Source organism: Homalodisca vitripennis, chromosome 5 (assembly GCF_021130785.1).
Source record: "Homalodisca vitripennis isolate AUS2020 chromosome 5, UT_GWSS_2.1, whole genome shotgun sequence".
NCBI lineage: Eukaryota > Metazoa > Arthropoda > Insecta > Hemiptera > Cicadellidae > Homalodisca > Homalodisca vitripennis.
Window position 1 is genome coordinate 91,736,463 of NC_060211.1, and position 13,402 is coordinate 91,749,864.

General features: G+C 33.7%; 1 protein-coding gene across 4 annotated transcripts in view; it reads left to right on the forward strand.

The window, feature by feature from the left end:
* The window catches only part of LOC124362504 (minichromosome maintenance domain-containing protein 2), a 37,199-nt gene extending 24,481 nt beyond the window's left edge, over positions 1–12,718 (forward strand). For all 4 annotated transcript variants that reach the window (XM_046817064.1, XM_046817065.1, XM_046817067.1 and 1 more), the window contains exons 8-12: positions 1,225–1,375; positions 2,177–2,309; positions 8,756–8,883; positions 10,326–10,512; positions 12,382–12,718. In XM_046817064.1, the coding sequence (XP_046673020.1) occupies positions 1,225–1,375; positions 2,177–2,309; positions 8,756–8,883; positions 10,326–10,512; positions 12,382–12,480 (698 nt within the window). In that variant the 3' untranslated portion in view covers positions 12,481–12,718. The remainder of the gene's footprint in view (positions 1–1,224; positions 1,376–2,176; positions 2,310–8,755; positions 8,884–10,325; positions 10,513–12,381) is intronic.
* The last annotated feature ends 684 nt before the right edge of the window (positions 12,719–13,402 follow it).

Sequence of the window (13,402 nt, forward strand, 5' to 3'; positions counted from 1 at the left end):
TCTATTATTTTTATTTTGTAAATCAAAATGTCATATGATTATACTTAGTGTTTTCCAAATTTATCTATTCTGCTATTTTCTCATTGCCATCATGGTCACCTATAAGAGCAATGTAAAAAATATTCACTAATGCTAAACTAAATTCCATGCAGTGACTTACACCACCATCAGTGTTGCTTATGTAGAAACAAATCTTTCAAATTTTGAAGTCTATAGATCAGTTTGTTCTTGAGATATCATGCAGACAGAGATAAAGACTATTTTTTCACTTAGTAAGGTGAACCCTTTGGTGATTAAAAAAGTATTGTTCGGAGCAGGTGGACAACTTCTTAATGGGACACTGTTAGTTGAAGCTGCTAATAACAGGCAAGTCTTGAACTTCTTTAAAATGAACATATTTTTCAACCAAGTTTTTGTGCTAGTAGAGCCACATAAACACCAATTCTCAGACTCATTCTCACTTTTTCAAATCTTCATTCACCTTCTCTCATCAAAACAGGCTATCTTGATCTTAGCGTCCATCCAACTCAAGGTATTGTAAAGTCTACTTGGAAGAGAAGAAATTCTTAATAGCTACTGTTGAAGAATGTATAGGGTTGGATTTCTGTTGGGTGTAACTTCATTTTGGTTGTAAAAATTTGATAAGGTCGGATATGTGTGAATACGTTGCTGTCGTCTAACTGCACATTGCTAGTCAACATGTGTACGTTCGGAAATGTCTAGTTCATCCAAACACACACAAAAAAACTTGTTGTTAACCTCTCCTACCAACATGAAGTAGACATGTTTATGTTACGTATTCTAATAGTATAGTTCTTTATTACATTATGTTCTAATAATAAGCACATTTTAAATTATATGCGTATTGGCCTAGGCTTGCATTTAATATTTTCATATCACTCCCCATGGGCCGTGAGCCCAATGTAGATGTGGAATGGGTTATTGCATACAAAATTAATTACGATAGCTGTATAACATTGTGAAAAGTTTGCAAATTTTATCTGCTTTGGTTTACATTTTATACACCCTGTATTTATGTATCCATGAAGTACATTACAAATAACTATTAATTTTGTGTGTGAATGTTGTTACATCTATTAATTTCCTTAAAATGCATTGAAAACATTAAATGACTAGTGCTTCTATTTGTTTGATATAATGCATTTTTATAATATTGTATTACACAAAAATCTTTTATGTAATTAATTTTGTTTATAAATGTAGCTATAGAGAGCGGACAGGTGGATTTGGTGGATTCTAGCAACACTGTCCTTGGGTCTCCAGCCAGTCTACCACTGCGTGCGGCAGTCTGGACGTTCTGGTCTGGGGACAAGGCAACATCAGCTGCTCAAACTCAGCTTCGCACCCTTATTGAGTAAGTTTTGTTTGATTTTGTTATTGGTAAGTGTCAAGTAATGTGCCTAACAGTTATTTTGCAACATTGTATCTGTACTCAAACAATACATTTTTAGAATGAATTATTATTTTTTGTTTATCAATTTAGAGTCAGAGCCCTGAATATCTTTAAACATTTTTTTTTATATTAACTGATAGTATCTAATTATGGGTATAATTTATTTGAATATTAAGTATTAAGTTATGAATTAGCTATGTAGATGATGTATTGGAAGTTTGATTGCATGACAAAGATTGTGTGTGTGTGTGTGTGTATATATCCTATGTAAGGATATAGGAATTTATGCCGCATGAATATATATATATATATATATATATATATATATATATATATATATATATATATATATTCATACGGCATAAATTCCTATATCCTTACCTCAAGTTTGACATAGAAGTCCAAAACAAGAGGTGTTTGCAATTTTTGGATATGATCACAAGGATATCAGACAGGAGTATTAGAAATTCTGTATATGAAACAAACACGCATATAGATATCTGGACACCCAAACTCATCATCATGCAGTCCAGAACTTTAGGATATTGAATATATTAATCATGCTATCAAATCTATCAAATAAACCTAACTGATATACATAGAAGATTTTTTTAGTAAAGTTTGTTTTTTAAAGGTTTGTTTCACGTTTTCCAAAAATTCGGTATTTTTTATACTTCCATGAACTAATGAGTTAATGAATTTGGTCTGCTCCAAACTCAAATCCTGGGTAAGCCTCTGGATTCTACTTATATTTGTTTACAGAATATTTGGGATGCCTTTCATTGGTGATGGAAGTGGAGATATTGAAGCTGTAGCTCAACATCTTTTGTTGGAGGCCATGCAGTCTGACGTGAAGCCACCGTCTTGCATGATATCTCCAGAGGATCTGAAACAGGTGCAATTCTTTAATTTTTATTTTTGCTAGATGTCAAGTAGTGAAATAAAATAGTCCTGAAAAGATTAATCTCTTATGATTTTGGGAATAAGTGTGAGTGCCCTGTTTACTGTTATTACCATCTAAGGTTTTGGTTACATTGCATTGACTCAGAGTGAGTAAGTTTGTTATCGTCATTTCTACTGTATAATTAACCATCAGAGTTTTAATTCCCAACAATTATAGTATCTGTGTGTTCCTAATAAGCAAAAATATACCAAATAGGTGTTGAAATTTAAATAAGCAATTTAAATATCCCTTCTAGCTCAGTCGAAAGAAAGGGGGATTTCTCATGTGGCTGTCATCTGTAGATGTAAAACTGAAGACTTTATTGGTTTTACCCATGTCAATCATGAATGGCATGTGAACCATATGCTTCCATTGCTTAACCATTGATATTGACATTGATATGCTTTATCAATAATAGGCAGTAATGGTTGCCTAAGATATACCTACTAATACCTACTAACTTTTTTATACTACCATGCACAAAAGTGGACTACGTGTGTCCTCTCTGACTTTCATCATCCCTGTCTGCAGGCTGCAAGCCTTGTAGAAATAATCATCATAATAGTTTTCTGTTCCTAGTGGGCTTAGAAGCAAATATCTTGGGCTCTATAAGCCCTTTTTTTACTTTTTCACAGTTCAATTGACAGTTTTTGAACTTAAGAAGAGTTTGAACTTCACTATCTTAACCCCATGGGTGAACTCTGAATATCAACAATGACTCCCTGTCCCCACAACAAGAGGATGACATTTAGATGTGCAGTGTCGAGCCGATATTAATGTGTGAGACACAGTAGCTGTTTTACCTGGTACTATTTCCACTATGACAGGAACAATTGTTTGACCCTGAAGAAGGACACTGTAAGCTTTATTTGGTCTGTTGTATAAGAGACAATGAAAACCTGTCAAATTGTAATTCAAGTTTTTTTAGTTGAGCAGATCAAGTATTCGATTACTAAACATTAAGACTAACTCTGTCTCAGAAGTATAATGACAAGATCAATGATGTCATCTCATTGTGCATAATCACTGGTCACATAATATTGTCGTCTCAGAGCATGGAGTTCTCTGTAAGTTTAGATCTAATATTTCAGCTTTTCAGCAAAATCACAGCTAGAGTTTTCTGAGGCAGCCGTATAAACTTAAGTTTGTGGATTAAAGTGGCTATCAACTCTATGGGGACTGTAAAGGGTTAGGTTTATCCATCTCTCACATATTTTTGAGAGTCAGGTGAATTTAACAAGGTTAATAATATTGAAACTAAACTTGATTTAATTCTTTTTTTAATAAATGTTTTCATCTAAGAAAACTAAAAGATTTACAACATAAATGTTGTAAATCTTTGTGTTGATTGCGTAACACAGTATTATGATACAGTACAGAGTCCCGCTAATATGAACTAATTGGGATCGAACCCAGTTGGGATTACGCAATCGTTCAGATTAGCCGAAATGGCAGGAAAAAACACGGTTTTAAGCATGAGAATGGGTCTATTTTGTTATAAAGTTATCAATATTGTTTATTAAAACTCATTTTCTCACTGTTGTACTGTATTTCATGTGACAAATGTGTTGGACTGCGAATACTAAGCACAGTTAGAAAGTTACAGTACACCGTAGTTCACTTTTGTAGTGCATATTGGACATGTATAAGTGCTACAAAACAGACAGAACTGTCCCTCCCTCGGCTTACCAAAAATACACACACTGACTCATAGAACAGCTGGACATTGCACTGTAGTCTGCAGTGGTCGGCAGTGTGTTGTCTGTTGTCTTAGTGCAAACATCGATTCCAATGTTGTGATTATTTGCGTAATAAAAGTGTAAGAGCTGATTGTTATGGTGAGTAAGCGAAAGCATACAACTATAAAGACAAGCTAGATGCTTTTCGCGCAGTCACTCAATAATCAATGGAGTGTGAGGAGGAAGGGACGATGAAAACCTGTCTGATAAAAGAGACTTGGTGCCATATGCAGACGGTGCAGCAGCACTTCACCCTGCACTACGATACCTAGAGCAACAGGCTACTGCTACACCTGCTTAAATCATGATTATGACATGATGGCGAAACTACGTGTCATCTAATTTATCTATCTTCAGTGCGACTAAAGACAATTACCGCATTCACGTCTTTCAACAATTAATATTGTACTCAACAAGAATACCAGTACTGTACGTCCAATTTTTGTTTGATTTCACTTCTTAATTTAACACATACTTAACCTATAAGTTCCAATTTGGTACTTTATTTAAACTTCATCATTTATGTAATTTACTGTACCGTACACAATTTGTCCTAATAAAAACTGTATGTGTATTTAACCCTTTTAGCCCCGGCGTCCGATATATCGGACAGAGGTGGTCTAGCTAAAATGCCCAACGTCCGATATACCGGACGTCTCGAGAATTTAATGTAGCTGGCTAATAATATGTCCAAATGCCATCAGTTTCGGTATAGTAGTCGGTGAAGAAACGGGCTACACGCAAAAACAGTAAACCTTTCAATTGGCATCGTATTTCGTCGTCGTTGAGCGTAGTTTATTTGTCGATGTCAGCTGTCAGACGACTTCAGTTGCATTGTTGTTGTATGCTGACTTATAACCTCAATTAGTTTGCGTGATTGAAAGCGGTTGTTTTTCGTGTGATTTATTGTATTATTAGTAAAAAAACATAAGTAAACGTCGTAGAGAAAAGTTACCAGTGAGTGAAAACACTTTGATAAACACTATTATTGGTACTTTGGGATTATACCGACCATACCCAGACATGAATCGTTATTTGACATTTTGCTTCTACTGATTACTAGATTAGCGTAGAACAATATTTCGTCAATATAAAACAGGAATCGTCTTATCGCAAACCCCTCCCCATCCTCAGACAGAGGTCAAAGTCGAGCGGTCTAGTAGATAACGTGATTGCAGAGTCTCGCCGCCCGTTCAGCTGGTGCGTCGCTTTGTTGTACTTCCGTGTTTTACCTCTACATTTCTCCAAACACAAAAATTCAATAAAAACAAACATGATCATACTAAAACTAAACTCTTTATTGAAAAAACACTCAAAACTTGTTTTTATTCTTGATCACACTCCGCCACCCAAAATGCGAGTGCCATGCCTTCGCGCTGATGTCAAAGAAAGAAAAACATCCCTCGAGATAGTACCTATCAGTAAAATATCAAATTCTAGAGGATCTGATTAGAAATATAAATTGAATTGTAATGGAAAGGCAATTATGTACCGTGCAAATCATGTGATGCCGCGTGGCCTGTCGTAATCGGGATTCTTGAGAAAGATAAGATGACAGCGACAACAATACCGATCACCATGCCTGGAAATGCTTGTAAGTTTGTAATTTTGTAATTAAAGAGTTGTTTTTTCGTTCTATCATGTTTGTTTCTATAAATTTATATTTTTGTGTTCTTCATACTGGTGTGGTCGGTATAATCCCAAAGTACCCTATTATTAGTGGTGAATGTGCTATTTTTGAAGACAATGAATTGAGTTGTTTATACAGGGTGTACATAAAGTCCTGCACTGGAATAATATTTTCTAAACGATAACAGATAAATGAACAAGATTTGGTACATCAATACTACACCTAAAAATCTACTTTTTGAAGGAACTATCAGTTTTCTGTAATATCATGGGGACGTCCCGCAAGGAGTCAGAAGGAAATCTTAAATAGGAGCATAGGTCAATATGCACATCATTTTAAAGGGCTTATCTAGCAGAGTTTAATGCCGCAAAACCGCACTCAAAAAGATTGATCCAGTACAAAATTGGCGGCTGTTCAAAGGTTTTACTTGGTTACATTTCATTAGTAGCCATAACCCCGGTAAAGCAAAAACTGCAACCAAACGAATACTGCAGATAAAATACTACATTGTGATTTTCAGTTGTACAGAAGTGAATTATGACGTAGGTTATCCTCAAGGGTTTACAAAATTTGGTCCTAATATATTGGTAACGGTGTTTAAAATAGGCTCTTACGTCAATGACGTAGTGTGGGGGTGATCCGTCCTGTTGAAACCAGATATTCTGGTAATGTTCTCCAAACATGTTTCGAAGTGCTGGTGTAAATTTCATTTTTCTAGCAAACGTTAGTATGATATTGCACTTAAATTTCCTTCAATAAAGAAAGGACCTACCCAACTGGGTAGGGTACCTATCACACCAAGCCAGACATTCACCTTTAGTGGATACTGCGTATGTGCCTCCCGCATCCAGTGAGGATTTTCGCTACTCCCAGTAACGGCAATTGTGCCTGTTTACGCTTCCATTCAGCATAAATGAACACTCGTCTGAAAACACAATATTTTTTGCATCAATTTCGTTGCAATCTATTTTGGCCATCATAGTTTCACAAAATTCTATACGTCGATCAAAATCATCTTCGTTGAGTTCGTGCACCAAATCAACTTTTTAAGGCTTAAAATTAGACCCTTTCAGAATCTTTTTAACAGACGTAACAGAGATGTAAGGAGTTTGTGTTGCTGAGCGTAGGGACTCTTGCGATTCTCAATAAATGACTGCAATACATCTAAAGAGTTGCCTTCAGTTTGTCGTAGTAGCGGGCCTTCCTGTCCTATGACGATCGGAAACACTTCTAGTTTCCATAAAGCGTTGAACAGTTCTCCCTACAGTTTTTCTAGAAAATTGGCTGCCTCTCGTGAAAGTAGTCATGAAATAAATGGCATGCTTCCTCGGTGTGATCGTCCTGTTGTTTCCCCAACCAACCATCATAAGAAGTGTTATACGTTCACGTTCGTCAAGCGACATAGTGTAGTTGAAGAACTACAAGCAATACGACAAACTCTTTTGCACTAAAGTGCACTGATAGAAAGGTTGGACAGCACTACTAAAACAAGGAAAACTAGAATAGCCTACTATGAATAGACTGGCTAATTGGAAAGTCCAAACTGCGAACCAAAGATAAGAGCTTTCTAATTGTTACTGTTATCAGGTTTTCCCCGTTATCAATATATTAGGACCAAATTTGTATTTGGTACCCCTTGAGGATAACCTACATCATAATTCACTTCTGTACAACTGACAATCACAATGTACTATTTATCTGCAGTATTCGTTTGGTTGCAGTTTTGCTTTACCGGGGTTATGGCTACTAATGAAATGTAACCAAGTAAAACCTTTGAACAGCCGCCATTTTGTACTGGATCAATCTTTTTGAGTGCGGTTTGCGGCATTGAACTCTGCTAGATAAGCCCTTTAAAATGATGTGCATATTGACCTATGCTCCTATTTAAAATTTCCTTCTGACTCCTTGCGGGACGTCCCCATGATATTACAGAAAACTGATAGTTCCTTCAAAAAGTAGATTTTTAGGTGTAGTATTGATGTACCAAATCTTGTTCATTTATCTGTTATCGTTTAGAAAATATTATACCAGTGCAGGACTTTATGTACACCCTGTATAAAATGTATATATTGTAAATATTATTTCTTTTACTTTTTTGAAAAATTAAACAAGTTTTAGTCTTACAAACCATTACAATTAGTTTGTGTTATTTTACAATTGTTATTATTTCAAAAGTGGAAAAACAAGTATACATATCTGTATACTTCTACTGACGTGTATGTGGAAATATATGAAGAAGTGCTTATGCAGCAATACAATTAATTGGATATATCTCCTGCATTTATCAAGGAAAGTTCTTCAAATTTTGTGTGTGTAGTAAGAAATATGTGTACAACAAAATTGCTTCATTTTTCAGGGGCTACAATTTTTTTTCTACCCTTTATGTATGTCCAAACTATAAAAAATAAAAAAAAATAAAAATTTTTTTATGTATAAATACGCTAAAAAAACAAATCATTCTGTAAAAGTACTTTTTAACTATTACATCTAAGAGTACACTTATTTGTGAACAATTTAAAACAAAAACCTAAAAATTATCTTCAAAAATAAGAAAACTAGATGTATTTTCCCTCAATTCTGCACTACGGTCCCTTATCGCCATGGGCTTTCTGGCAAGTCCATGGAAAAATGGCTGGGGTTTAAAAGGGTTAATGAAAGTTTTTTATTGTATGATATACCAAATTTCATTTTTATGTAATTATTTGCTATAACTGTGGAGTATCGTTACAAATAAATATATGAATTTGTTACTGGACGTGTTTATATTAACTGGATGTCGGATTAAAGATGTTTGGATTAGTGGGACTCCACTGTATTTAAAAATGTTAAAATCTCTCAAATTCTTTCTCTTTGGCTTGTTCATGACATGTAATAATAATAATAATAGTATATTAAAAACGAGTTGCCAACTCATCTACTAACTTAAATGTTATTTCTTAAACATATCTTGATGGATGTTGTACAATTGTATTATTATAAATGCCAATAAAGGAATATTATTAATACATGCTTTGGTTTTTTTTTTCTAGTACCTGGATATTGTATGCTCATTCAAAGTCCAGTTGACACCAGAAGCCAGCAAGTTATTGAGAAACTACTTTGTTGCCAGTCGAAGGGAGCGCCCGGACTGCTTACCTTTAACAGCAATCAAGACTATGTATGTTTTAGGATATCATTAGAATAAGTGTAGGTGTTATGCTAACACATCTAATCATTTAGACTTAAAGATATTGGCTCAACCTATTGGGGACTTTTTATTTCTCTGCACTTTACTTCCTTGAACAGATTCAATAAAAAGTAACAAAATCTCTACATTTTCCAAGATAAACTTCTAATGTATCTTGGAAGAAAAAGATGACGCAACCAGACAAAAACATTACTGTAAGATCTATAAGTAACTAGTTCACGACAACTCAGTGGTTCTGAGGATATGTATGTTAAACATCAATGTTATATAGTAGTTTTATCAAATTTGTATTGTATGGTTACATTGGAATTTTTAGTGTGCAATCAAAGTATTAGACACTCAAATCAATGATTGGGTTCAAGTTTGTAATGAAGAGTGAGTCTTGAAAAATGATTAGTGACTCAATAGACAAAGATGTGGTAGACTTCAGGGATGGAGAAACATATGATGCATAAACTAAAGTTAGGCCTAAAGTATACTTGTTAAGTTATTTATACAAAAAGTACTAATTATCTAGAAGCCTTATATTTGTTTGGTGTTCTGTAAAATAAATTCAGTAAAACAAGAAGCCTCAGTTTTAATTTACCATTTTACTTTTAGTTTGTCACTAGAATTCGTAGGCTGATCAGGGGAAAGTAAGTCAAAATAAAACCGGTAGAGTTGTTTTTAAAATATTTGTTTATTTTTATTTTTTCTGAGATATACCAAATTTTAACTTTAAGCAAAAACAGAATTTTTATTAATTTCTAAATGCACGCTAATTGAACCAAGACCAAAATTTGTTTAGCACTTTAAGGTTTAATAAACCACCAAGGGGATCAAATTAAAATACGATGGCTGTACAGAAAGTAACAGACGTTTTGAAATTTAAAAAATAATATAATGAAATTAGAATTTTTTCACCATTTAAATTAAGACATTCATCATAACTTGATAAAAGCTTTTCTATATGCTCTCTGTAGAAATCTACTGCCTGCGAGTTTAACCACTGGTTAATACTGGCATGCAGTTCAGCGTCAGTGTAAAACCATTGCGTAGCGAGCCACAGGTGGTAGTTACTAGGGGCCAAACCTGGCTGTACGGTGAATGATTGAAAACTTCCCATCCAAGAGCTCTTGGGTACAATTGGGTTTTGTGTGGACGTGTTGTCTTTGGCAATAGAATCACTCCCTAAGTCTCAAAACACAATAGCTATGATTTTTCTTGTACAGAGTACGATAAGCGTGGTGCACAATCTACCACGGCTGGTTGTGTACTGAGTACGTCAAGATGGTGGTGATAGCCCAATTAATTTGTGTTAGATCAACTCAAGAAATTTTCTACTTTGAGATTTCTAAGAAACGTTTCCACATAGTGAGTATTGAATCAGTTATAGTCTAATTATTGAATCTCACCGCAATTATGAAATTCAGGACATCACTGGCAGAAGCTCATGCCCGATTATGTCTGAGGACTCATGTCATCTCTGAAGATGTGATCCTGGTGATCTGTCTCTATGAGGAAGCTATAACTGCTCTGTATGGTCCTTCACTCATGTCTCCACCTCCAACTGTGTTTGCAAGTCTCAGTGCTGAGAACGGAACATGCATTGGCCAGCAGGTACACAATCCATCAACCAATTATGTATATTCAAAAACAACATCAAGTGCAGAGTGGTTTCAAAACTTGACAAGTCTAAACGTTGTTTAAAACATCAGATATACTTAATTTTAACATTTTCTAAATAATACCGTAACTTTCATATTTTGAAATAAGTGATTAAAATATCTTAATTTCTGCATAGTTAGTTTTTCTCATAAAGTTTTAATTTATGAAAGTTGAAAGCTATATGATTTTATAAATGTGCAGTCACAAACCAATAAGATACAAATTTTGTTGGGTTATGAGATAATAATAGTTAAATAATTAACTAATTTCCAAGTAAGCATACAACTTGCTGAGGCCATCTCTGCGTTCTGTGTCAGTGACATTTATTTCTCCATCACTCTGTAATCCTGTGCCAACACAAAAGCATAGTTGTACATTTCAGCCTTAATTTTAGTATTACTTATTACCGGCAATAAGAGCATACACAAGTATTCATTGCAGTAAATGCCCTTCTCTCTCAGACGGATGTATGGAGACAGATGGACTAAACATTACTCTACAGCTTATAAAATGTGCCAACACATACAGAAATCTATCCATCTGCATGCTTACATTTGACATTTTATGAAATGAAAACTGATTATATGGGGAAAAGATTTCTAAACTATTTACCTGAGGAAATCAAAAAAGAAACTAATTATAACAAATTTTAAATAAAAATTAAGGATTTTCTTACAAACAAAGCAATTTATTCTATTAATGAATTGGTAGATGAGGCCAGAAAATAATTGAGGCAATAGTTTAAATGCAATCAAATGTTAAAAAATGTAAATATTAGTTTTAGGTTAGGTTTAGAAAATCATATTTTAGTATTAGTATTGACGCTATTAATATACATTTAATGTATTGTATATTTGATGGAATAAAGATGATCCTCTCTCTCTATGTTTTGGAAACACTCTGGATACAATTTTAGAATATCTGCAAGCAGACATTTTATCTGACGGCAAGCCATTCTTTGGGAGATATTGTCTCCCTCCAGCTACTGGTATTTGTTCATGTCTTCTTCAATTAACTCCAACACTTTGTTGAATTCTTCTTTACAATATATAAAATTAACCTTTAAGCCTTTCCTAGCCTTCATCCAAATCTTGCATAAGGTAAGATGGTATTCGTCTTGAATTTTTAATTAATTTGATGTATCCAATGTGACCTATTGTATACTGAATATAACAGTATCAATTCTTCATCAGTCAAATCATTATCCTCTATCCGCGGAATATTTTTGGAGAAAGTCATATCACATTATACAACATTGATGTCATCACAAGCATTACTAGGTGCCTGCCACGGGGATGAGATTAGGTTCTGAAATTAAACATGTGCCCACCTGAGGCAGTTTGCATTGACCAAAACATTTGTCCATCTGCATACATCTGTCAGCTGCTTTATGCACCGGCCTTAAAAGCCTCCCACTTCTTTAATAGATCATAATAGATAAATCGAAAAGTCGGTTTGCTTTACAAAACATATGGGTTATTTTACCCACCCAGATTGTGGAAAGGAATTTAATTTTTGAACATTTATTGAAGTAAAATTAGTTGTTTAGTGCAAAAATCCTCCTATAAATCTTTAGAAGTTTGTTTATGTTTGAATTGTTTAAATTTTTAAGATATCAGACTGGAAAATCATTTTATGCTTAAAGTAGATCTAAAAGTTTGTTTTTAAGGCCTAATTTAAAAATTGTACCTGGGAAGCTCCTTCAGATCTGCACTGCTGTGTATTGCACATCCTCATTGGGTTCTCCCATAATTTACACAAACTGTATACACCGCTATTAAAAAATGTAAGTTAGTGTAATTGATTACTGTTGTTTTCCAGGTGGATTTAAAGCTGAAAAACTTCTCAATGTGGCTGCAACAATATATCAAATCTCTTCTAAGTGAGAGTTCAGTAAACCTCTCTGTGTGTGAGGAGTGAAATTTACTTTAAGAACGTTATAATTTTTTCTTCTATCCTTATGTTATAGTTTTCATTATTTAGCAATTACATTTTAACTATAAGCTGTATTTTATTGTATAGTTAAGAGTAAAATTAAAATTAATGAACTTATTATATGAACAGCTTCAGATATAGTTATGAACCATTTAAAATGTAATGATACAGGAAGGTGTGAAATGTTACCATAATGGGAATAAAATCATTGTGTCTTCTTAAATTGTGTAATAATTTTTATTTTTAAGTACGTCAAGAATCTTCTTTAAACCAGACAATAGGAGTCTTATTTATACCTCTGATGTAAAAGAAGGAACAGACAAGAATGCAACAAATAGTTAAAGTACAAAGAAGGCAGATCAGGAATTTGTCCTCCCAACAGTATATCAATAGTCTGAATTAGTAGTATTTTTTTTTAATAAAATTACTGTATATTTTGTTTTTATGTTGTAAATGGTATTTCACTTTACAAAATAAGGGTTTTTAAGGTTATATGTAAAAATTCTTTTATATACAGTAGTGTTGGATGTTGTATTATTCAAATCAGGAGATTTCTTAATGATCTGAAAATGTTTATTTGCTTAAATATTACAATAACTAGTATTTTTTATTGAAATTACTTTCTAAATAAGCTACATTTTAATTGATTATCCATTGTTTTTAGGAAAAACAGTCTAAACCTATTGCAAATTTATTTTGGTCACCTCCTGGAAATCAAACCTATGACTTCTCGTTAACAGCGTTACTGCTATGCTACAGTGTGCTATAGTACAAGTTACAAAGCTATTGGCTCTGCCTGGAAACTGTAGGGAGTGGAAATTATGGAAGCATAGCTTTAACTTTTTCCCCAAATCAAAATAAATAATTTAATTTTCTATGTAATGAAAATATGGCAAAGTAAAGTGGC